Raw genomic sequence first — 27,449 nt, 5'->3', positions numbered from 1 at the left:
TACTTTTGGAATACACGGGTGATGGGAAATACTATTGCCACAACATCAGACAGTTTATAGCAGTTTAGTAGTAACCTCTCAACCTCTTTGGTGAGAAAGAATCACTCTATGGGCCCCTTGAACCCAGTTATGGGCTTCCTGTTTCAACTTCTAGAGAGCATGAAAGTGTGTTTCCACTAAAACGCATGTGTGGTTGCAGTCTATAGCTACATGTATACTTATCTGTCAATGTCAAACACATTACACAACAGGTTTACACAGTCAGAATGAATTGGTTGCCCTGTGCTAGAGTTATAGTTTTTAATGATGCAAAAACATTAGCTACATTTACATGCAACCTAATAATCAGTAATTAACTTTACTAATAGATAACTTTGTAAAAGAAAACTGTTTTATAAAACGTAACTTATCTGTAAAAACAACAGGTTACTATCGTAACCCCGGTTCTCCGAAACATCGAGTGGAGAGCTCCACCTATGGGAAGGGCATCCGTACCTGACCTCTGCAGAAGCATCCAATTGCACCAAGTCTGGCTAGACAGACAGAAGCGCGCAGCCAATGCCAGGTGAGGCCACACCCCTTTAACTACGGGCATATAACAGCTGGGCGCGCTGCTTTTCCTCAGTAAGTATATTCGCGTGCAGCAAGCGGGGCAAAGCTGGTGGATCTCTCCACTCGATGTTTCAGAGAACCGGGGTTACGATAGTAACCTATTGTTCTCTTTCATCAATCATGGACCTGCAAAGGTGACGCCACACCTAACTGCTGTGGACAAGCAGGACATGAAACATGCATGAGGCACATACATGATAGTAACCCCAACCCACCAAAGCACATAAACTATACCCATAAAGGGATGTAAATGTTTGGTGACAGGAATGAACATGGCCAGCCGACCCATTCACTCTTATTGTTTTTTTCCCAACAGGCTTACAGGGAAGAGCTCAGAAGACCCCGCCCCTAAAACCGAATGTGCTACCGAGGTTCTGGTGACATCCAGCCGGTAGTAACGCACAAAGGTATGAGAAGCCCAACTGGCAGCGGAGCAGATGTCCTGCAGTGACACTCCCCTAAACAAAGCCCAAGAGGCGGCTAAGCCCCTTGTGGAATGAGCTCTGATGCCCCTTGGGGGCTGCACTCCCTTTGCTTCATAAGCCATAGTTATAGCGTCCACAAGCCAATGTGAGAGGCGTTGCTTCTATATGGGACTCCCTCTGTGCGGTGGGGCCCATGAAACAAAGAGCTGGTCGCTCTTCCGGAAAGCGTTGGTCCTGGTCATATATGCCTGTAAAGCACGGACTGGACACAGAGCATTCAGCCTCTGATCCTCTAGAGAGGTAAAAGGTGGAGGGTGAAAAGTGGACAGCTCCAACACCACCAAAGTGAACGCAGGGAAGCACTTTGGCATGAAGGCTGGGTTAGGCTTAAGGGAAACCTTATCTCCACTGAGGGAGAACTTAGTGCACGAGGGGTGAACCGAGAGTGCATGTAGCTCACTGACACGTTTAGCAGATGCCAAGGCCAAGAGCAAAGCTGTCTTGAAGGACAGCAGCTTAAGGGAAATACTTCCCAGAGGCTCAAAAGGATGTTGAGACAGCGCTTCCAGCACCATGGAGAGGTCCCACTCCGAAACAGTTCTCCTGATGACTGGCAAGGAGCGGCGTGCACCCTTCATAAATCTGCGGATTAGAGGGTGCTGCCCGACAGTAGAGCCCTCAAAAACCACATGACAGGCTGAAATTGCAGACAAGTAGACCTTAATGGTGGAAAGGATCTCCCTTTTTCCATGAGGTCTTGAAGGAAACACAAAATATCAGGAACTGAGCACCGATAAGATGTGAGACCGCACCCATCGCACCACCCTTCGAACACTTGCCACTTACAGCCATATAAGGACCGTGTGGAGACGGCCCTGGCATTCTGAATAGTGGCGACGACACGCGGCGAAGGCCCAAGTGCGTTCAGGTTCGTCTTCTTACGGGCCAGGCCCAGAGAGCCACCCTGTCTGGGTGGGGGTGGTAAATCTCCCTGTTGGCTTGGGACAATAGATCCGTGCGAACGGGAATGCGCCACGGCTCGGCATATAACAGAGGAATTATCTCCGCCAGCCATGGTGCCTTGGGCCACCAGGGTGCTATCAGAATGAGAATGAACTGCTCTCTCACCCTGGCCAATGTGGGAATTATCAGGCACAGGGGAGGAAAAGCATACAGGAGTACTCTGGGCCATGGGTGGGCCAGTGCGTCTACCCCGAGGGGCACGTCCATGTCCCTTAGAGAGAAGAACATAGGACAATGGTAGTTTTCGCGCGAGGCGAATAAATCTACGCTCACCCGTCCGAATCTCATCCATAGCATTTCCACTATCTGCGGGTGAAGACGCCAATCTCCGTAGATTGAGTTTCCCCTTGATAGCAGATCCGCGCCTCTGTTCAGAATGCCCGGAACATGAGTTGCGCGTAACGACAGGAAAACCCGTCTTCTCCACATCAAAAGCTTGTAAGCTAGAGTGCGGAGTTTCGAAGAGCGCATGCCCTGACGGTTGATAAAAGCCACAGCCGTGGTGTGGTCGCACCGTGCTAGAACGTGATGTCCTGCAGGCCGCCCTGAGCGGGGTTAAGGTGCCTGGCGATGGAAGGCTCAACGGCGGGAGGTTCGCCCATACCGTGCGCTGCCATGTCCTTAACCTCGAGTCCCGTGAGACCGTGTTTGAAGTCGAGCGGGTCGCTCCAATAATTCCTCATGTGCTTCGCACACACCGGGAGGATGGGGAAGAGTTTACACCAGAGGGCGGGATGGCCTCCTCGTCCTCTGAAACCCCAAGAATGGCCGCATCCTCCTCTTCGCCAGAACCGGGCGGCTCGTGGACGAGAGCAAGGTTGTCCTCGAAGATGTCCTCCTCGGGGAAGGCGCGATTGGGCTGGTCAGCCCAGATGAGAGACGTTGCGCCCTGGGAGGCCCCCGGTAGCACGTTGTCATCACCGTGTCCCCCGCCCGAGTCAGAAGGGCTGAGCCCGGTGTACTGTGTCACTGCAACCTTAAAACGGCGTTTAAGCAGCTTTCTTACACAGTCACATACCAGCGAAGAAATCGGAGAAATCCGTGACGGGCAGCCGTGAGGAGAAACGGAGAAAATAGCGAGAGCGTGGGCGGCTCCGAATGCAAAGCAGCAGCAGTTGAAAAATAAACGACTGTCACGTCCGGCGGAGGCTGATCTGGCCGATATGTCCTCCTGAGGACACGAGGTGAGCAGTTTAAAAATCAACCGAGCTGTGAGATGCAGAAATCGCGAGAAGCGAATGTCAACTGAGGAATAGCAGCGCGCCCAGCTGTTATATGCCTGTAGGTAAGGGGGTGTGGCTTCCCATAGGTGGATCTCGAGCACGAAATGATGAAAGAGAACTACACTAATACTTAAACAATAATAATTAATATTAAATAATAATAATTATTATTACTTTTCAAATATTAAAAAATAATTTTCAAATAAATATTATGCAATAAATGTTTCCCAAAATTGCAAAATAGACTATGTAGAAAAAAAATCATAAGAAAGATGGGAAATTTGACACACCCAAGATAAATGTATGTAAATATAAAATAATGCATTTAAATGAATACATTTTTCTTTTTCTTTTTTGAGTTGGAGCCAGTGAAAACATTATTGCATGTAAACATAGCAGTTGAGATCCACTTTACCTGTTCTCCATCATTTCTCTCACTGCTGCTACATCCGGGCCAGATCCAAGGTGAGTGTAGAACGGACCCTCCTCTTTCTCAATTACATGTTCTGTAGATGAAAATTGTGGTCGTAGATTAATTGAAAGAACTTCTAGCAAACAAAGATTTCTTTATGATATTGCGTCGAAGTTATGATATACACAGTCACAGACTTACCCACACAGTCACAGGAGGGCAGCTCTGTGGATTGTTTAGAGGGGGTGTTGAGGAGATTCTTGGTTGGTGTGTCCAAAAACCTCATTGGAGACTCCAAAAAGTTGTTGAGCGTGTGCTTGGTGGGAGTCTGTTCTCCAGCGTACGCCTCGTCACCATTCTCCAAATGTACACTGGGTGTGGACAACACCGTAACACCTCCAGACTTCTCCACTTTGTAAAATCCATTTTGATTCATGTGCAAGTGCTGATGATCAATTAAGCCGTTTGCTTTACGGTACATGCTCCCTGGGCTTTGCGGCAAGTCTTGACAGGGTTCACTGGCCATGGTTTGCTGAGGTTGTTGTTTAGCACCATGATTTAGCACATCGTAGTTTTTCGATACCTGAGAAATCATTTGTTGTTCACATTCATGCCTTGGCCACTGGCTAGCACCAAGATGGTCATTTGTGTGACTGTGAAAGAGTCCGTTTGGTGGCAGTAAAGAATGACTTTGAACTCCATGCTCGTATTTAAAGTTAAAGCCATTCTGCTTACCAGAACCTACAAGGTCCAAATGCTTGTAGTATAAGAGTTGCCTGTTCTCGTGATGAGCCTCCGCAATGTATTTTTTCAGGTCAATCTGAGCTTGTGGAAGAAACGGACTCCTCTTGTGCTGTAACCTCATCTTTTGTTGAGAAATGGCTTTCTGAATCGCAGCCTTGAGTGGGGTTTTCCCGTTGGGCGTCCTCTTGGCCAGTGGAATCCTACAATGATTGCCCTCAATCTCTGCAGCTTTCTTCTTCGACATCCTGGGTTTTGCTGGTGTCATTTTAGGTTTCTTTTGCTTTTTCAAGTGCTGCCCCAAATAATTATGATTGTATTTCATTGTCTGAGTAGGCATACCTTTCGGGGGACTGTTTTCTGAGACTTGCATCTGCCTCGATTCAATCATGAACGCAAGCTGCACCAATTGAGCCGCAACTTCCTCCTCATCCCTCTTTCTCGAAATGGGAGTCATTTCTCCATGCTTATACTTCTTAAAAGTGCCTTCTAACCTGTCAGCTTTACAAAGTGCTTGGCCGTTTCTTCGGTTTTCCGCGGTATATGACAGCTTTTCACATTCTGAGCTGGCCACCAGAAGATCCTTCAAGGAAAGTTTTCTGGGGGTAGAGGCACAGCGCTGACTTTGACTTTGGGTGAAGTTGTCCGGCAAGTTCCGAGGGCTGCGGATAACAGAAGTCTGGTGCAATGATGAACTGATTACCGAGACCTTGTTAGAGAAAACATCTGAAACTGGTTTAGCCTCTCGAAGAGGTACGTGGTTGCTTGAAGCGGAGTATGTAGATGTTTCTCGCTGAGCACCCTGACTCAGGTTTTCGGTTTCAAAGGGCACTGTTTGTGGGGTAGCTGCCAGTTGGGTCAAGGCCTCAATAGCTATAGCCTGATCAATGCTAATATTCCTATGCTGGACCAGAGACTGGACACTGGGTAAAGATAGTGCAATGTTATCATTCTGAGGAGGTTCTTCAAGACTTAGTCCTTGATTTAACTGACACTGATATGGTTCTTCTTTCGGCTCAGTTTTTAAACGCATGTCTGAGGCCTGAGGTCCGAAAAGCCTCTTCTCTAGACTTTTCCTATCTGTACTGGAGAAGCAGACCACAGCTGCTAGTGTAGATAAAGCATCCTCGTAGCACTCGCTAGATTCTAAGTGCTTTGAGTGCTGGTCATCAATCTCAACCCATTGCTCCTCCAGTTTGATCTTCTTCAGAGGAACAGTCTGTTCTTGAACTGCCTCTGGTTCGTGACTTTTGTTATACGTATATCTATGGAATATGGCATGTGGCTCAGTGGGATCCACATGTCTCTCAGTGTTTGTTTTCATGTGTTCAGCACCATTATGAGAGGTTGGAGAGATGGTGTGAGGGAGAAGTACATCAGTGGTCCTGGGATCCTTTCCAGGAGGTTCTGGTAACAAGCCATGCCCGAGAGGTGTGGGAACATCAGGTGGAACATTGTGTGTTAAGGATATGTAATGCGCCTCTTCCTCTGTTGCCGGAGAGGTCTCTTCCATCTGCTCTGAGCTTGTGCCATTTACTGAGTTTGCCTCTGACTCAACCTGCAGTGGAAAAAAATAGAGATGGTTCAGCATGTTTTGGCTGTGGTGTGAAGCAATACATACAGCAATTGGTCATTTCAACTTATGACAGCTGGTGCCACAGAGGATCATCGCTCAGAACTTGGGGTGATTAAGCAATACATAAAAAAAAAATCAAAACAAAAATTATTCATTATATTACAATAAAAGAAATGCAAAATGTCCACTGAAACACTGAAAGTTCACAAAAGTCATTACTGTCTTAAACTTAATACATTCTTGAGGTAATCGAAAGCCAGATTTACTCACTGGTCTATAGTTTACATTAGCAAATAAACATTCTATTACTGATCAACACTGTCCCATCATTGCTAATATACATTTCTCCAATATTCACACTATGCTGATCAATTAATTCACCATTATAACAACATTTGCTGAGGAATTTATATATGGATCAGGGGCCATTTATTATAATTTAAGTTACAGAATGTAATTTTTAAATAAAAAAGAAAAAAATGTAATAACGAAAGAGTGCAAAAAAAAATTCCAAACCATGGCTTTAACTTATCCAAATATGCTGGTAAAACTATAATAATGATTTATATTTTAGACCTGATACGTCATATTCGTACACACAGAAAAGTAGCATAAAAGCCAAAGAAACCCCAAATGTACATAATTTTTTTCATTTCTGCCAGTATGCCTTATGTGAATGTGTTGGTTGACAGCGGTTTGTGTTCATAAGGGTGTTTTGGTTCATCACGACATCAAATGTAAAAACCAAACCTATGGAATGCATGTAAATTTACACATTTGACACATGTTTTTATCTAAGCAAGTTAAGCAACTTATGTTGCATTCAAGATATATTTTTTACCAGTTCATGCATTCCATTTGAATCTAACCCATGATCTTCATCTAGCTACGACAGCACTAATTTAAATATACCACAATGTGAACATTATTGGAAGCACTAATTATAGTCTCATAATTGTTTTTCTATACCAAAAAGTAGAAAAGAGGCAATGAAAAGAAAAAAAGCACGGGAGAGTCTTCACAGCATGCCTGCCTTACTGTAACGCAAGTACTTCTCATAAAACAATTTTACTACCCGCGTAAAGCAGTGTGCATAAGATGATTAAATACTTGCAGGAGTCAGTCAGTCACTTTGTGTGGAACTGTGGTTTTCATGTTTTTTTTGTATTTATGTATTTCATTGTATTTACAATGAGAGACCAAGTTAAATTGGTCTCTCATTGTAGTGTGTAAATAATTTCAGCAGCAACAACAATGTAGTATTCAGGAAAACTCCTTCATATATCATCAACACTTATGCCAGAGGAGGGCTGATGCAATCGAGGGGTCGAAACAACAGTGAGGCAATAACTTGGCAGCCGCTGCAACTGTTATTACCAGGGGGAATAGGAAGAGAATGGTAATCGGTTCCTCTGATGTTCCCATCTAGTACTGAAACAAAAGCGGTCAGCATCAGATGCTGAGTAAACTACTTTCAATAACAAAGTAGTTTGGATAGGAGGCCTATGTGAATGTTTAGATCTTTTGCTTCCTGCAATGCACAAGCCCAAATTTTTGTTTTTATCAGCAACCTGCTCATGCCTGCTGTTCATCTGAGGTTTAATTCAGTAGAACATGAACAACACTTTAAAGCACAATGAAAATGAAACTCTACAGACATGAAGGCTGCAAATTAGATGTCGTTTGTTTGTGCAAATTCTGGGTTAACTTGCAAAGTAAACGACAGGAAAGACAGCACTGATAGACCCGAGCTTTTGAGTTCTCAGTCTTTTCCAGGAAAAGCTTGCAGTTAAAACCAGACTTTTGTAGATGGATAATACAGTATACATAGCTCATCCATCCAATCAGACTTTAAAATGGAACTAATTTAAGGTTACCTGACAACTTTTTTACAGTGTACTGTAAACGTGTATTAAATTGTTTATTAAATTAAGTTTTATTAATAAATTTAGCAATTAAGCTAAGTCAAATTTTGGTAAATTTGATATCAGCTACTAATAAGGGTGCAGAACTCTCAACACATTTAATCTTTAAATCCACAGAAAATTAAGCAGTAAATGTGAGAAAAAAACAGATTACATCTAGGCTGGATTATAAGCAGACCTACAACAAGCAACTGCTCAAATTACAGTATCATGGTAACAGTGTACAAAACTTTTATGTTTATAAATAAAGCAAGAAAGTATATCAAGAAAGCAAACCAATCTCTTCAGATGGCTGCATACTTCTTTTAAATTCATATGGGTCGAAAACAGCTGTACATTACAACGTCCTGAAACAGTGCAAAATGTGCTTTTCATTAAAAACATCATTAGACATTTAGAGGGACGGTTAGCTCATTCTCAGCACGTCAAACGCTAGTCTCTCACAGCAGTGCCTATGCGGCTTTGTTCTTGATTTGTTGTGTCTGAAGCCTTGAAAACTCAAAAAAGTCACACTTGACTTTGTCCCCTTTTCATTATAGTAACAGCTCCCCCAGACACACACACCCCTAGCAACAGCAAACGTACTGCCAGAATCCTAAGTAGCCTCCCTTAGGAAGCGTTACCAGGGAAAGTTAGAGCAGAAGGGGAGTTTCCAACCCGAACAGAACGAGAGGAGAGACCTGACACCCCGCGCATCTCGCCCAAAAGCTTCCACACCACACGCTCATTCAAAAACACAAAACGAGAGAATAGCACTGAGCGTAGAAATATCACACGCAACAAAATAACATCTTTTATCACGTCTTTATCATTAAGCAGGTACCCAGAAAAGTTAACCATCATCCCGAAAGCCCGAACGTGTATCTTTATGCCAAGTTGCTCATTTACGAACCCCCTCTGAACACATCAAAGGCCAGTAGGTTTGCTCAAACCGCTTTGAGTGCACTCTTTCACAGCACCGAGCTCTCGCTGTTACGAGATTTCTAAAAACGTACGCTTCCTTCCTGGAGCACGTGTGTAGTTTCTCTGAAGTTATGAGGTTTCTTCATTCATACGCTGCTGCTTTCCTGTTTCAGAACTTCACTACGGAGAAAAAAAAACTCACGGCGCAGGTGAACGCACACTCATGGCTGTGCCTTAAGCCAAGATAAACTCTTAAGACACTGATTTCAGATGCTGCATCAAAACAACTGTATGGCACAAAATGTCCTGTGCCAAAAAACTTAAGGAAAGGAAAACAAAACATAGAGGTCTATTACCTAAGAAACCTTGTTTTTTTCCCATGTTTGGAAATATCCTTGCACCCTGCCTGAAATAAGAACCAAAGCATTAGCTGAACCACTTTACTGATGCAGCAATAACAACAAGAGCATAAACACACACATACAAGCGCACAAAGCGCCCAGCGCACACACTCTCCTCGGAGCATCTGTTTGAGACAATAGCCATTAAAAGCCAGTCTGTCGTTATACCTTCTCATTCCTCAGAGGCAGACCCTCAATTTTAGGCAGCATAATCCTAAAAGGTAGCCATCTTGCCTCCCTCAGCTTCAGAAGAATAAGTGGCCGTAGTGCCAGATGCAGCGTGAGCAGAACAGGTTTGCATGATCAGGGCAGAGGACAGAAACCGAGCATGCCTCTCGCAGACGCAGACAGCAGCCCGTCAGCCAATCGCGTAGGGACTCTAGCGGCTTGTAAATGTATCAGCCATGCCTAGACCCTCCTAAACAAAGGATCCCCTATGTGGTTTCTTACTCTACAAGTAAGCACGAGGGAGGGCGTTAAGCTGTGGTTCGGACACTCACGACACCGGACTGGAGTTCAAAGCCGGTGGTGGAGGGAGGAAAAGGGGTCTTTGGAAGCAAACGCACTATTTTTAGAAGCACACAAAAGTTCCCAAAGAACATCACAGGAGGCATTTTGATCTTATTATATTGCTGGTGCATTATGTGAAATAGCTAAATATAATTTATTTTTAAATATTATATAATTTTGAAATGGATTAATAAATAATACACAATCTAATTAAAACAGTTAGAATTACATTTTTATATTTATTTGAATTGTGTATTTTCTTTCTAACAATCTTATATGTAGAAAGACATCATAAATACAATAATTATGTTTAATATATTATTTTTTATAATAAGTATAGGAAAAAGGGTCTTTGCAAGCAAACTCACTATTTTTAAAAGTACATTAGAAGGCATTTTGATTTATATTTTGATTAGATTTTTGATATATATATATAAATATAAATATATATATATATATATATATATATATATAATACATACAGTATATATAATACATCATTATTAATATAAAATAATAATTTAAATAATAATAGTAAATATAATGATAATCAAAAAAATAGTTCTGTATATTCTGTATATTTTTTTATATTCATTTATTTATAATTAGTCTAAAGTTATTCCAATGACAAACTCAGAGCTGCAAACATCATATTTACAGAATGTCTTAAATAAAATAAAATAAAAATCAAGCATAACCTGTTACATTTATGGGGCATTTGACTCTATTCCAGCAATTAAAATAAATCTAAAATAAAACAAATTCTAAAAAAACATGTATAAAACAGCTAAGTCCCTCCATGACGCAATGCAACATGGATAACATGTTCAAAATAACGCAAGGAACAAAGCTAAAGTACATATGACTAAGCATGGTGCCACACAGCTGTTTTTGTACATGACGTCACGGCTACGCTCGTCACGCTCTCCTTTTTCTGTGAGGATGTCAGATGCTTTAGGGCAAGCAGTCGCGTTTTCTCTCTCCATGGAGACGCTTTAAGAGTGGATGTGACAGCGCAGCCGCAGACCCTCCACCGCTGCACTGCAGCTGTCACACCATGTACTGTTTCAGCCCAGTCTGCAGGCACACACAAACATATGGCTGAGGAGGTCAGATGAGGACAAGGGAACGAAAGAGCTACTTTTAGCACGAGCGCAGCTATTGAATACAAACACCAGGGAGCTGGCTATTACAAATGCAACTGTATTATTTTATATATATATGAACTATTTATGCATGTGTGTACATACATTAGGTTTTATAATTACTAATTACTATATATGTGTGTGTGTGTGTGTGTGCACCTGAATTAAGCATTGTAAACAGTGCATTGTTTTGCTGAAAAAGACAGTATCAGGTGTCTGTCTTGTTGAGTCAATATAAATGACTGTTTGTAGTAACTGAAGGTGGAAAGACAGGTAATATTTTGAATTAATGGCAGTTGAATGTTAAACTGGTCTGTCTGGATTAATTAGTTTCTATGAATGTGACCCATTTCTTTTTTACAGTTAATAGCAACAAATCTATTCTACATTGATCACTACACTTTTTCATGGTTTTTACATGAGCAAAAACATTTGTTTTTAATCAGCACATTTTCTAAAGAATCTTTGAGAGTGAATCTAGTTCATGTGTGTCTAAACTAAGACATTTCAACTAATCCACTCTAGATGAAACTTTTACTCCAAAGCGTAACCTGGATAATAGACTGACCGTCTCTCTGTGAGCATGCGTCTAAAGCAGCCATCCATAATAAGTTTGCCTGCTGTGCCCTGTGATTGCGGAGTATTGTTGCAGCGCTTTGTCTAATAACAAGTGAGGTGGCTGATGGAAATCGGAGTCGTGCAGTGAGTCAGCTGCCTTGAGACAGTTTTCTTCACGCTTGCATCAACGGACAACGGAGTTGTGGTATTCGCATTGACAATGGACATAAAGGCTGAATCTGGTTAATATTCTGATGACTGCTGAAAGCTAGATAATAGTACAAGTGACAGTGCATTTTACATGTAAAATCAGTAGTCTTCTTGTGACTAATACAAATATTAATCCTAGCATGTTTCATCATGTCCACCCGTTGACAAATCGTAAAGTTTGTTATATTTTCTTAAAGGGATAGTTCACCCAAAAATGTAAATTTCATTTACTTGCTTTCCTGTCATTCCAAACCTGTACAGTGATCACAGCTGTCTCTATCCACTTTTATTGGATGGAAAAGAGCAATTTGGACATTCTGCTAAATTTCTCCCTTTATGTTTCACAGATGAAAGAAAGTCATACAGGTTTGGAAACGACATGAGGGTTGAGTTAATTATGACAGAACTTGCATTTTTTTCTTAACAACACTTCCCGGAACTCCCCCCTATTTGGTCTTCCCTCACGTGTACCTGATTGCCAAATGCAGAAACTTGTCCATGACGAGCTTTTAAAAGCTGCCCAGCCCTCATTAGTCACAAGCAGTCCCTCTATAAAATGATGGCAAACAACCCCTGCCCTGAAAAATGTAAATTTAAAGAAAAAAATATTTCTGACATAAAATGATTTGTTTCTGAATTAAAACATTTTAAAATACTGTCTGGTCATGATTCAACTACCGATTTGGTAATTACATCTGTTTTAATTTGAAAATAATCAAATTAAACTTCTTTGGAAAATCTCTATTTAAAAAAAATAAATAATAATTATGCCATGATGGTAATGACAGCAGCACTGAGAACAACAACAACAACACACACACATATATCTATATCTATCTATGTATATATATGTATACACATACATACTAATATATATATATATATATATATATATATATATATATAATTCAATTTAATAGTAGGTCTGGGTAAGGGACATGCCCAGTAAACAGAATAAACATTTTAAAATGAATAAAATTTTTAAAATGAACATTTCCTCTTAAATTAAAATGACTTGTATTTGTTCAGCATTTTTATTTAAAAGCATTTTTTTGTTTAATTCAAGCTCATAATAGGGAGCAGAAAGTTTCCCCTAATCAAAGAATCACCAATATATGGTGATTATAATGGCGGAAATATTAAATATTTTAGGAAAGCATGACTCCATGCTTGGATATATCCCTAAAGTCATACACATTTAATTAACCCTAGACAACCGGAAAAGTCAGGCTGTGCACAAGGCGAGAATCCTAATCCCCTCTAAAAGGCACCAAGAAGCAATAAAACAATGTATTTATTGAGAGAATACAATCCTTCATTCAATGATCCCTGGAGCAGGCAAATATGCACTGTTTATTATGCAGTGTGAGAAAGCCTTGGAAAGTGTTCTCTTAATAAATTCACATAATGGACAAGAAAAAGCTCAATTCTGGCCATCAAAGTAGTAAACTTGCTGCTAATGCTGCCCACATACATCCTATACAATCAGTTTTGAATGTAATGCAAAGTGTAATGCATTTCTGCATTCAAGAAAACAGAAAATATGTAAAACATCTCAGTAGCAGTTTGCCCTATCTCATTCAGAGCGGATAGTTTTGTTCCCCAAGATTTCCTCAGTCAGGAGGGAAGTGTGTCTAAACACAGGAAGACTAACTGGTGGTTTGCTCTGCACTCAAATAACAAGGGAAAAAACAGAGGGAGAGCCGACAAAGTCCAGCAAGGACAACTTAACAGATGGACTTGGCTCCTGTAAATACAAATACAACACAAGGATAGTTGCCTGATCACCATCATTGTGCTTGTGTCATGACTTTATTTTAAGCTATAATGATTCATATCACAAACTAAAACCTGTCCAGGCTCTTATAGGGAAGGATTAGCCTGAGTGAATAGTCTAAGAACACCTGTGACTCCTCAAAAGAAACTGCATGATTCAATCCATTCGCTCGCTCAGAGGGCTGACATTGAAATTTAAATCACTATTCAACTGTAAAGTTGTGAGGACTGTGGAGAAATTTTCCACTACTAAAATACTCCTCCATGGCAACTAATATTGTAGTGTACAACAGTTTAAGACTTCCCATTTTCAGTATTGACAGACATTAATCTTAGGTTTGCCTGGATGTGATGAGATATTTTGAGATGAGACATTCTGATTGCTTTTTAGTTTGGACTTGAAAAAAAAACAAAAAAAACATCAAATGTGAGCTGCCACAGAGAATTCTGCGATATATATGTCCGATTAGATCTATTACAGTTTTCCTTTATTACAGTAAGGGAAAGGTTAACCAATTTACAGGTTTTTAACATATCATTTTTACAGCCTTTTACCATTAAATTACACACTTACAATACCATTACTTGACCACTTATCTACTTGCATGATGTATTTCCTGTATGTGGCCCAAGTGTTCAAGTAGCCATGAAGACTCCAAGTGTGTGTAGAACGTTTGATTTCCCGATGGGACACACTTATAGCAAAAATGCAAGAGTTTACAGAGCTTTATTTTGATTTTCAATACTTTGCATTTTTTTTAAAAAACATATAAATGTCTGGTCAGTAGTCCCTATGTAACAGAAGACACAAAAAATTGTGGTGCTTCAAATTAAGTGATAAAAACACATAGCCTACTCATCTTTGCAGCAATAAAATGACACTTTAACAATTTGTTATACTACCAAATTACATGTAATTACTAAGTAATTTAACTTACAGTGGAATATTTTCCTCGCGATTTCAGGGCACGCTATTTTCCAAATCTAATGCATGATGGGATATGATAAGCCTCGAATACCGCTCCGATGCGGTATTCAAGATAGTGTGGGTTTAGTGTGCATTCTATGCTTTAGCATTTTTTAGACATGGGACAGTCTTGTGCACTTACTTCCTATCGTGTGCACGCACCCTCAAGTGGCAAAGACCGCAAATGCGGGTATTTGGAAAGGCCCATCATCTAAACAGAGCGTTACTGACAGACTGGGAAAAAAGGTGCTGCAACAGTATAAAATATGTGAATTATTATTATTTTTTTTTAAAGAATTTAAGGATGAAAACCTACACTATACCTTAAAAACAAAATTAAGACTTTGAAAAAGGGTATTATATCTATGATAAAATAAGAAATATCTTATTACAATAGTGATTTTATAAAATTTAAGTTATACTATATTTAAAATCAAAACAAATTTATAATAATTTGAGCAGCCACTTGCTGGTTTATTCGAGCACCAAATGAAATATATCTGATAAAAATACAAATACACACATCTTCATTTATTGAACATTCTATATGTTAATTAAATGCACTTTTAGAAAGAAAATTGTGCAATCAGATGTCTGCGGCCAAAATAAAATAATAAATGAAAAAAGTCTTTCACTGTGTCATGATGCATCACCATGAACACAAAGGTGGCTGATAGTGTCATATGATGTTCTGGGCTTTGATTTCTGTTGTTTGAGTGTCTGATGGCAGCATTACAAAGTGTTGTAGAAGGGCAGAGATCATACCACACATATGCAGAGGCATTCACTCATACTGATATTTCATGATTCGTTTGTTCACTTTCTTACACTACAGCCCCTTACTAGCTGTCTCACGTTAGCTCCTGCCAATTATCCTATACGGTTACATCATTACAGATCATGCCTACAGGGTCCAGGAAAATCTTTCAAACTTTTCACTTGAGATTTAAATACATGAACATAACATTAACATCATCCAAACTTATTCTCAATAGTTTTTATAAAAACAGCTCTATAATATGACTGCATGAGCCACGCTTCTAAACACACAACTGTGACCGCAGTTGAATTGTAAACCAAGTACGCACCCATTAAAAAAGCCATTATATTATTAATAAAATGACACATTATTAATATAAATTTGCTATAATGCAATTACACTTTAAACACTGAAGACTTCAAAACAGTTTTTATTTATTTGAAGATTTAATGAATGGTGGGAGGAGACCAATTAATTGCTTAATTTAATAATACAGAAATAATTAGCAATAATTATAAAAACTATAGATGTGAGACATTTTCTGTTTTTAAACTTGGTATACTGAGGACATTTAAGTTCTTGATTTCAAAAAGGTCACCTAAACAGAGCTAAATCAAACACTGAAACAGAAACAATGAGAGCCAAATGGATTCAGTATAGTTATGTTGGTTATTTTAGCAGGGCTGAACTGGTGTATCAATGACCCACCACTTAGTTTGTCTTGTTGTGTATCAAAAGATCCTAAATTCACTACCAGTAACAATGTTTTCTTTGAACTGGTGAAACCCAAGTTTGCTTTGGGCATTCCAAGTTTGAGTCCCAACTCATGGTCCTTTGCCGTCTCCCTTCCCATTGCTTCCTGTCTCCTCTATACTATACTATCAAAGGCAAAATGCCCCAAAAAATTACAAATACAAACCAGACAGATCAACACGCCAAATCCAAACATACCAGAGGGGCTTGTCAATAAAAATTCACTTTGACATGCAGCTGCATCTGGAGAGTGAAAGGGGGAAATAGCCAACCCAAGATTGAATCATTTATTGAATGCATGGACCAGAACGGCAGCAAGTATGACGCTTTGAATTGCATCCTCCAAAAATGAGAAAGCCAAAGAGCCGTGAGGTAAGGGGCGCAGTAGGGATCTCACCTATAGGGCACCAAAATGGTCAAAAACGGCATTGAGATTAATGTCCTGAGGCATGAGTGTGAGTTTTGGTAATTTTCTTCTGATGTAGTTTATTGACAGATTAAGTGCCCCATTGCGATAAAACATAAAACTAATAAAAAGCATTTTTGATAACCAACGAGTCAGTCTATTTGACATATTTGTTTTTGTTTTTTCTTTATGATAAACACAAAGGCCCAGATTTACTAAAAGCTTGCACCAGCGCAAACCCTCTATGGCATTAAAAAACTATTGTCAGGATTTACTGAAGACATGCAGTGAAAAATTAGCACTGAAAAGGTGTGGATAGGGTTATTTTTGCAGCTGACCTTATTGTATATGCATTCGAAGGAGTTTCACTTTCAGACGCAAGGTGATTCACTAAGGTTTGCGCTAGTCAATTTACTGGTATTTGCACCATTATTTAACACCCAAATTTGCGCTGCGTTTGGTAGATTTCGTTGGTAATCATGGAAATGATCTGGCTGCGTCTGTGATCTTTCATTTGTACGTCGTCAATAAATCAAGCGCAGAACTTTCCACTCACAACAGCACTTTTATGGAATTGCGCTCTCATGCTAATTTGCCCTGTTTAGGAAATCTGGCCAAAAGTGTCAAAGCCAGGAGTTTTGCTGCTCAAGCTGTCGGGATTATGACTGTCTGAGACACAGTTAAAAATACATCCAGTACTTATATCTCAACATTTAAGAGGCTGTTAAAACATAAAACATGTGTGGACCTCTGATAGTGTTTTAATTGCCCATGTCTTTAATAGATATTACTGTGATTGTCAACGTTTGATCTTAAATACTCCAAATTTCCAGAGTAATCTTTCCAGATACATCATGAACCAGATGCTCAGAAACATTAGAGGCCAACTAGGCCAGAGGTGTAAAGAGTCCAGGTTCAGAAAGTAAAAGACCTCTTCAGTATTTTGTTCCAATCATCTGGATTTGCTAATTAGCACAGTTTTTCAGCCAGGAGATAGAACAAATTGGTGAAATCAGTGGAATAAACATATGGCAAGACTTTTACTTTCTGACCCCTGGACTTTACACCTCTGAAATGGGCAGATGCTCTTGAATTTGGCATTAGATGTCAAGGTGATAAGCTGATATCACTGCAATCGTATCAGCTTAGTTCTTTGGCTAATCAAGTAGAATCTGGCAAGAACTCTGGAAAAGCAATGAAAGACTTGATCACCATGGAAAAAACCAAACAAAAGATGCACTATTATGAATAATAACAGGGCTAAAAAAAAATCTAATTGGAAAACACATTATATATAAATAATATAAAGGCTATCAACTCTCATTCTTGCACGCAATACACCAACAAGAGAACCCTTGATTAAGGCAGAACTTGGTCGTTATTAAGAAACCATAGTTCTTTAATATCATAAAAAAATTAATGTAATTTCCCATTTGCAAACCCTGTATCCTACTGGGGAACTAACTGTTAGCTCGCAAACTGATTAGCCTATGCTAATCACAAATGCTACACAAGTTCTTAGCCTACAATAATATCCTCACATAAAATCCTCAAAAAACAATAGTTGAAAACTTGGTTAAAAAATTTAAAAACGAACATGGTCTATAAACCTCAATATTTACTAGCGTTGGTGTAAGAGAAAAATGAGAGAATAACTTGACTCACATGGATAGTCTGGATCGATTCAGCCCACTGAGAGCGGTCCAGTCATTCTCCTTGATCTGCTGTGTTGATTTTGTGTGAGAGATCTGGTAAGTTCAACTGTGCAAATGGTCATATGGGATGTCACCACTGAGCTCCATCATGTAGATCAGTTTGAATTGACTTTGCTCCACACACAGACAAGATTTTTGTGGTACATTACTTTAGTGCTGCATTAAACCATTACTTAATGAGGATATGGAAGTTATAAAACTTAGGTTCCCTTTATTCTCATAGAAATGCATGTGAGGAAGGAAACATTCAAGGAAACATTCTGCCTGAATATGAAAAAGGTTTAGTCACATGCAACGGCTGACTTAGAATAACACTAGTGGCTGAACCTTTACAGTGCAGGGCTCAATGCTAAGGATTTTTTCAACTGGCCCAGAATTGGGCCAGTGGTTCAAATTTTTACCTGCCCAGCTAAAATTTTCACTGGGCACTGATACCAGCACTGACCATCAAAAAAACCCATATCGGAATACTTTTGTCCACATTATGCCCAATATATTCTAAATTTCAAAGTCACTTCACAAACCTAAAACAATGTCATTAGTAGGAAGTCATTGACTCTCATCTGTTCTTATTATTGTTGTTATATTAATAATTATATTATATTACTGTTGTAATTATATTAATTACCCTACGTGTTGTTCACCCTAATGGATTTGCTATAAGGTGGATGAGTGCTATCATTTATGGCTTGCAGCTCACGGACAGAGCAACCAGTTGGCAGACTCTACTGATAGTTTTAAAAGTTATAATTTCGAAACATTTCTTTTCCGTTCACAATGCAGCCAAAAATATAAACCTCTTAAAATAGAACGATTAGGTCTCAAAAAATGAGGAAGACAAATTTGGTAAATTCTAAAAGTGACATGGCATGTTATGATGTGGGTTGGGGGTCAGTTATAATAATTGTTATACCCTTGCTTCTCAATGTCTGGACTCTGGAGGATACGACAAGCCAACAAAAATACAGGGAGAATTTATAGTTGCATGGATGTCAAAGTAATTTATTCTCCACATAGCCAAGTAAATCTGGACATTATAGCACACAGAATTAGTTAACCTCTTAAATGTCATGGGCCCACCGGTGGGCCCAAATCCATTACATATTTAAAACAGTAATAACCTATACTAAACCTAAACTAATCTTGACAAACTATATATCATTTGAAAGCTTACAATCTCTAGTTTCCATATTTGGTTACTGAATCTCAAAACAAATTACAGAGGAGCCGTAATTTATTAATTTGCAACAATAATATTTTCATACTCCTAGGCGTGTTCAGACCTTTATTTTGAAATAGCAATGAACATGAAAAATCATGAAAGAAGGGTAGAAACCAGTTTGTTTTCATGCCAAGAGTTCAAAAGATGGCAAGCATTCAATTATTTTAGAAAAAAAAGGTCTGAAAATGTTTTAAATATAAAGAAAAAATAATAGATTCACCATTTGTGATGTGGCCGCGAGCTATAACGCACATATGTGTTCTTTTATGTGTTTATTCAAGGTTTAATTCATATCAAAATCTGCCAAACTTCCAATACTACTTCTGAATAGGATGTCTACTTTATAAATTGTATGAAAATTGTGAAAATGATGGTTCAGATCACTCAAACCACATATGGAAATGGAGGCGCCCTTATATGGGCAGTAATGGAGTCTGGTTGTGACCTAGTGAAAAAGTTTGGTACTGCGCCCAAACAAAATCTTACTGAAAGCTCATTTCTTGAGATATCAACCTAAAATTTGAAACACAACTTGTTCAGATTTTTGGCTTTGATTTTTTTGCAGTTTAAGAGTTGTCCAGGTTTTGAAAATATATATTTTATATAAAATATGAATAATTAATTTTTTAAATCGTACATTTTCATAAACTCAAACTTCTGTAACTTTTTTTCTGTTTCACTTTCTTAATTTATTTCACTTCTACAAAAATCTGCCAAATGTCTTCTTTAAAACAAGACCAATTTTATGTCTATATTCCAAAGGATTCTTATCCTATACCATTTAAGTTTGGAATGTGCATTTTCATGTCTATTCAAAAAAAGGGGGGGTGACACTTAACAGGTTAAGAACATCCGGTGTTCAATGCAAATCATCTATGAACAAAACTAGCAAGATTAAACATTTGTTGTAGGCCACAGCTTTAAAACAAATGGAGAACTTGAGGTTACCATCTTGATAAGCATACTCAATTCAAATAAACACTTCCTGGAGAAGAGAAAGTCACCATGGTTTTCTGAGAAACTAGGTAGAGTTTACCCATTCAGAGTAATACTGTTCGCCTGTAACACAAAGCAGAACCCAGGGGAGGATGGGCTGCTGTATCTACCTTTGGGACTGGAGGCACAAATCCTCCAGCAACAGAAAACCCCGTGATTGAAGGCTACGCCTACATAAATAATCCGGATACATTTGAAAACAGCGTTTTCGTTTCAAAACGCTCTCCGTCCACACTAGTGTTTTCCAAAAGTTTCTCATCCAAACTGAAACTTTGAAAAACGCTAAATTCATCTTACTCTGCATGCGTAAACCTTCAGAAAGGCTCACTGAGATGATACAGACAGAACAAGACATGATAAAGTTATCATGCAATTCTTCTGGTAGGATCAATTTATTGAGCAAAATATCCCACTGATGCGTCCAGGTTGCACTCACAACACCATTATATGTATGGTCTAAAACGCGTTTTAGCGAAAAGATTTGTTTTCATTAATAAAAACGCTGTCTCAGTTTCAAAACAGAGAGGAAAATACATTAGTGTGGAAAAGGCCTAGGAACCTTCTTCCGATCAGCGTTTAGTAATACCTGAACTCGTGATGTGGTCAAAACACTTCTTGAAAGCAAATCAGGACATGTGTGACAAAAACGGAACCCACTGTATTCTGAAGCGTTACCTCAGCATCCTGCCTGGCTTCAGTGTGCTGTCAGAACTGATTAAAACAAGACCTAACTGAACCAACAGCCCTCTTACCCTTTGTTTTCCCCTGGTTTCCCTATTCCTCATCTATGCCAAGCCAAGCAGCCCCATTTGCCATTCACCTAGACACGGCAGTAGCTCAATCTCTCAGGCGTGCCAAAACACAAGCAGCAATCATAGGTGAAACATTTTGAACCGATAGCTCATGGGGTGTCTTGTAGTTGGAAATGTCACAGCTGGCTAACAGATGTGCACACACCCAGCAGTTTTTAGCAGTTTTTGTTTTAAGTATGAATATGTCTTATAATTAGGGAAGGAACAAACGATCACAAAGTACTGCAGATGTAAAAAAAAAAACAGACATTAAGTTTCTGAGATTTAATCTGAATCACAAACCCTGCATAGCTCAACCCTCAGCAAAAGCTACAAGTAAACAAAACACACATCACTTATAATTGTTATGACTATTCTACAGTGATGAAGGAGACGTGTTGCGGCACAGGCTGTGAGATGTGGTATGTGATCGCTTCTAGCCCAGAGGTCATTTTGTTCAATAACACTAATTTAAGAAAGACACAGCAAAAACACAGAGGATCACATAAAAGTGACAACTGATGTCTCATACTGGATCGCATATTACCCAGCATGTTGATTTCTTCAAGTAATTAGCAATAGATAAACTTCTTGTTTATTAGTCAGAGCACATGTAAGTCTTACCCATACCCACTATCAGGATAATCTGATCCAGTTTGGCAGCACCAGTGTTTCATGTTTGTTAACTTTTGACTTGATAGTAGGTGTGGAGTCAGGCTGATCCTGTTCATCTTGTCTGTAAAGCCTTTTTTACACCAAAACAGACCGGATTTAAACTGTCCAAGAGTAGGGATGCTCCGATCAGGATTTTTGCAGCCGATACCGATAGCCAATTTCTTGTCATGGTGATCGGCCGATACCGATGCTTAATATACTTAATATAAGACAAAGATAAATACAAAAAAAATGGAGCAGTCTGATGCAGCCCACAAGGTTAAATTAAACATTGTCCAATAGTAAACTTTGGAGGACGACATAAACATTTAATCACCTAAAATAGAGAAGTCTTATGTAACTTAAACCTTGTCCAATACAAGTCTGAGCAGGACTAAAATTAATTAATTAATTAAATAAATTAAACTCCCAAAAGACCAAATTGGAGTAGTTTGATGCTACTCATTAGAAGGGATGGGCATTTCAAGCAAAAATAATATTCGAAGATCACTGGCTATAACTCGAAAATCGAACCCCTCCCCCATATCCACGCACACATGCATAGGCCACACACGAGAAAAACGGAGTGGTCTGACATTTAAATATAACTTAAAAACGTAAATTTCATATTTGTTTTATATTATATAATGTTCTTTTTTTTATTTCATCTATGTTGATTATATGAAAAAGGAACCGCATGAGATAAGGTAAGATAGGATCATAAGATGCCCAATATATCAGGAGACATTTGGAGTGGGTCAGACATGATTTTGACCACTTAATTAGGTTTTGTTTTGTAGAAAGCCATTCTTTAAAGTGAATTTCGTTTTGTATAAATTGTATCTTAATTTCAATCAACGTTTCATCAACCAATTGGCTGGATTTAATAAATAAGAAGCGAAATATAGCAGACAATATAATAGGACACGGAGAAGCCCGCGCGTGAACTGGAGCGCGTCTCATAAATGAACCGAAACTCAGCGTATAAATGACTTGCCTCACAGACCTGAGAACGTATAGAAAGCTTGTAATGCTTTAAAAAACAACAACATTCAAATCGATAAGAAATGGGGTACTCTCTGTTTATATAGGCTAATCCGTATGAAGTGTGCATTTCTCTCTGTAGGCGCGTTCACTACTGCGAAGATGGCGTCAACATCGCCAACTTTGCAGCCAGAAAACACTAGTCTATTAATAAACAATTCAAATGTATGATGCTGCTTAAACATTACTTTTGCCGGTTCTTTGTGGCAAGCTTTATGCATCCGCTTGATATGCGGAATTTAGACAATATTACGATAAGGCTCATTATGGTTTAGTATTTTCTCCCATATATATATAAGTAATTAAATTAATATAAATATGTGATTAGAATAATGGCTTAAATGAACTACTACTAGTCAAATAGAAAACTTTAGTCGTGCACGGGCAGCCCAATTTATTTCTCATATTTCCTAACCAGCGCGTCACTGCGGGCGTTCTGAGTGAGCGGCGCTATGTGGACTGAGCGAGCGAAGCAACTCTTCAGAAATCTGATCTCTCTGGAGGACAATGCTCCTCCACATGAGATTCCTTTGAAACATACATGGCAAATAGCTGTTTCTCGACACATCATAGTAATTCCACACCGGTGATGACTGCCAAATAATTTAAGTCCCCGCGCATCATGCACCTTCTCACGTTTTGACATATTCAAATTGTGATCGGTTTTTGAGATCCAAAAACATGAATGATATAAAAAAAAAGAAATCTTATATTTGATAGTATATTAAATAAGCATTTTAGCTGAATCCTTATGGTATGCTACAAGCTTGGGATCGGAATGGGTAAGATATTTTAATGTTTTTGAAAAAATTATCTTGTTTTTGCTCACCAAGGATACATTTATTTAATCAAAAATATAATAAAACCGTAATTTGTGAAATATTGTTTAAATAACTGTTTTCCTCTTGACTATATTTGAAAATGTCATTTATTTCTGTGATGGCAAAGCTGAATTTTCAGCATCATTACTCCAGTTTTTTCAGTCACTTGATCCTTCATAAATCATTTGAATATGATGATTTGGTGCTCAAGAAAGTTCTAAAGAACTTTTTATTTGTACCATTATAAATCCCTTTACTGTCCCTTTTGATCAATATAATGCATCCTTACTGAATTAAAGTATTATTCAGAAAAATGTATCAATTTTTTTTTTTAAATCACTGACCCCACTAATTTTTAACGGTAATGTATATGTAACTAGAATACTCATTGTTTATCTTACATCAAACAGAGGGTGAATTATATCACTGAAGTGAATATTTCGTAAGCGTCAACATTTCCTCTTGCACTTATTACCACTTTACCTATCATGTGACACCCATGGGCAGATGGATACACAAACAACAACTGCTTATGTAGTTAATTACATAATTACAGATGGCCTTTCCCATCAACTCTTTAAAGATAAAGACAGAATCCTAAGCGAAATAGATATTCAGCCCACAAACCACCCGCTTGTATTCAGACACCAATGACAAGCTAACTAAAGTCTGACTACATAACTATGGCAGATGTGACCCAGGCTGAACGCTAGCCTAAATTTTAGGGAAATGACTGATATGTTTACAGACCTCTATCTGGTGTAATCCCGTCATCATCCCTGTCCCTGACAGACGACTACTAACAGACAGACATTAGAGAACAGACCCAAACACTCACAACGACAGCATATAATTGTGTGAGAGTGAAAACAATGGTGTGACTTTTTAACAACGTCAAACATTTCAGATGGAACAAAACTAGCAACTATATGCACAAATGCCAAAATGTTGTGATTAGTTACAACGTTATTTCGCATTTGGCAGACACTGTTATCAAAATTGACTTATACTGCATTCAAGCCAAACATTCATTCCCCGGGAACTGAACCCATGAACTTAGCGTTGTTACCTCTATGCTCTAACTTGCAGGAACGCTGACTAAAATTACAAAAACATGGGAAGTTATATATTCTCACATTTCCTTATTGTCAAATAAATACAACTTTATAAAGTTCAATAATTATCGCTAAATCATAAACAGCAATCCAATTCAACAGCAACAAGAAAGTAAATTTAATTGGGAAAACTTTTATGTTGGCTTGACAAAGCCTTGTCTGAAAGTTTTATAAGCTTCCTAACATGACTTAGCATGTGTCTAGTATTATTTTACATTTTGTTAACGTGTTTGTTGCATGTTTTTGCTAGCATTGAGTAGCATGCTGCAAGCATGTCTAACCAGAACAATAACACATTGCTAGTATGTTGCTAATATCTTTTAGCATGTTGCAAGTAAGTTTTTTTTAATTTTTTTTAAAGTTTATTATTAGCATAATTTGGCATGTTGCTTGCAGGTTTTAGCCAAAGACTAAAAAGGTGGACGAGGCAACTTCACTCTTCTCTACTTGAGAAAAGTGATGCCGCCAATGCCCCAAGATGGCACTGATATCTTGCACTAATTATATTGTTCGGAGCCCGAGTCTGCGCTAGCCTGTCAAGCCAGACCCACATCAAGATGTTATGTCTGGGAACTCACCATTGGCATGCCTCAATCCGAGGGGCGGGATAAACGGTTGTCTTTCAAATTCCCTCTGCACGCAATAGGATAGCGCTACAACCAACCAGAGCAACGAACGGTTGTTTTCCCACCAGCGGAGCTATTATATTAAACTTTTGCCGTATGTGGTCGCCAAAACTCTGAACACATCTTCCTTTTTTAAGAATGACTTAAGTGCCGTTCTTTGTTCTTTTGTCAAAGAAAAGCTTAACACCAAGTCCTCCAGAGTCGCGGCCAAAGCCGATTCGAAACGCCGCTATTCGCCAGCAGCAGCGGTCATCTTCTTTGTTATCAAGTAGCAGGGAATTAACGTGGAACCGTCACAACTCTGTCGTCATTGTGTTAAGCCCGCCCACCAACTCTATAAACAATGTGATTGGCCTGACTAGAGTTTGTTTTTTCCAGCTCGAAAGCCAACGGAGAGTTGCTAGACTACACTGGCTGCAAAATAAATGTTGCTGCCGCTAGGGTGCGTCTAGATTTCTAAGCTAAGTCTGCGCAGTAGTGAGCGTGAAGTGGTGCCCATACTCCTGCAGAATCAATCACAAGCACACGTACCTGAACTTTTTTCAAGTAGACAGACTGCTCCAATTTTGAGTCTGCTGATTGTAGTACAACTGAAGGCTTGTTAAAATAAATTAATACAACTATTATCCACATAGTCATATCCTTAAAAAAGCCCATTGGTGCCTCCATTACTACTTCACTCAGAGAAGCTGTCAATCACAGCTGTCAATCATGATGTCATACCCCTGTTTTAAAGCGTAAAATAACGAACTAAAACCAAACTTATTTAAAAAGTGAACACTTGAACTTACACCAGCATGATAAAAACTGCCTAAAATGACAGAAACCATCTTTGGGAAAAAATTATTGGAAGTGTAATTTGATTGTTTAGTTTGGCTCACATCCCATTTGTTTACATGGAGAGGGTGGGGTTTATGACCAATACTGCATCCAGCCACCTGGGGGCGATTAAAATGCTTTGGCTTCACTTTTCAGGACATGAGCAGCATCCCTGGTTTTAGCACATTGTTAGCATGAATTAACATGTTGCTAACATGAATTAGCATGTTGCTAACATGTTTTAGCAAATTGCAAACAAGTTTTAACACATTGCTGGCATGATTTAGCATGTTGCTAGCATGTTTTGTAAACATGAATTAGCATGTTGTCAGAATAGTTATGTTGGCTTTGCCAAGCCAACATAACTAAATGAATAGCTAGACTCAAAAAAAGACAGGAATTCAGTCTTAATCGGCACAATGTCATAATGAAAACAATTATCATTGCCTAAATCAAAAATGCAAATGACAAACATCCAAACTGTCAAACTACTGAATTATCTGTGGGACATGTCAAACACAACAATAAGGGTAGGACACGCTGTAACATGGAGACTTAGCATATGTAGAGTGGCATTCATTCTCTCACACACAAATATGCACACACATAGACACTTAGGCCACGTGCAATGTTCACAGTGAATCATGTGATAGGTTTTGCCTAAAACAGTGCTCATCTATTTATTTCATATTTTCTCGAGTCACTGCAGTCAGAAGACAGTGATGATGATCAAATGTATGATCAGGAAGTCAAATTGAGATAACAAAATGTCCAAATCTGTTTCAAAGTCTTTATTTAAACCTCTCCAGCCTAGTAATGTCATTAAAGTCCCCATGAAATCAAAATTTTAGTTTTTTGGCTTTTAGTATGAATATGTTAGCCTTAATGACAAAATTTGCATTTAGAAGATATAATAAAAACTTAGTTTCTCACTTCCACCAATACGGATCAACGATTTTGATGTCATGTTTGCAGTCATGTCTAATATAGTTTTTAACTGCCCCATCCTCCAATAACAGCCTTTGTGCAAACACTCAATCAATATTTAATTCTGAGCCCTGAAAATGCAAGGGGGTCATTCTGTAAAGAATGTGGCTGTCAATCTTTTTCTTAACCAAACCATGTTTGAATAGAACCATATTTAGCATTCCAAACAAGAAATTGACACCTGGAATCCTGCTGCTATGTGAAAGTAGTGACAGGATCACCAGACCTTCCCCACTGAAATTTCTTGGAGTGATTTAAATAATCAGGAACCTTCAAAAGGTGTTCTCCTTGTTACTACCTCTGTGACTGGGTGGAAGCCCCACAGACATTATT

At 38.8% G+C, this 27,449-nt stretch overlaps 1 protein-coding gene across 2 annotated transcripts in view; it reads right to left on the bottom strand.

The window, feature by feature from the left end:
- tet1 (tet methylcytosine dioxygenase 1) overlaps nt 1–27,449 on the bottom strand; it is a 42,481-nt gene that overhangs the window by 10,449 nt on the left and 4,583 nt on the right. The window contains exons 1-3 of one of the 2 annotated variants that reach the window (XM_077197144.1): nt 9,410–9,694; nt 3,897–5,994; nt 3,699–3,789 (exon numbers count right to left, since the gene is read on the bottom strand). In XM_077197144.1, the coding sequence (XP_077053259.1) occupies nt 3,699–3,789; nt 3,897–5,994; nt 9,410–9,451 (2,231 nt within the window). In that variant the 5' untranslated portion in view covers nt 9,452–9,694. Of the gene's footprint in view, nt 1–3,698; nt 3,790–3,896; nt 5,995–9,409; nt 9,695–27,449 lie in introns of those variants that run through there. The other variant, XM_077197143.1, reaches the window with a different exon arrangement.

Source organism: Siphateles boraxobius, unplaced genomic scaffold (genome assembly GCF_051911475.1).
Source record: "Siphateles boraxobius isolate OS27281-9 unplaced genomic scaffold, OSU_SipBor_1 37, whole genome shotgun sequence".
In the NCBI taxonomy this organism is placed as follows: domain Eukaryota; kingdom Metazoa; phylum Chordata; class Actinopteri; order Cypriniformes; family Leuciscidae; genus Siphateles; species Siphateles boraxobius.
Note: the sequence above shows the minus strand (reverse complement) of the source record. Positions and strands in the feature narration are given on the sequence as shown.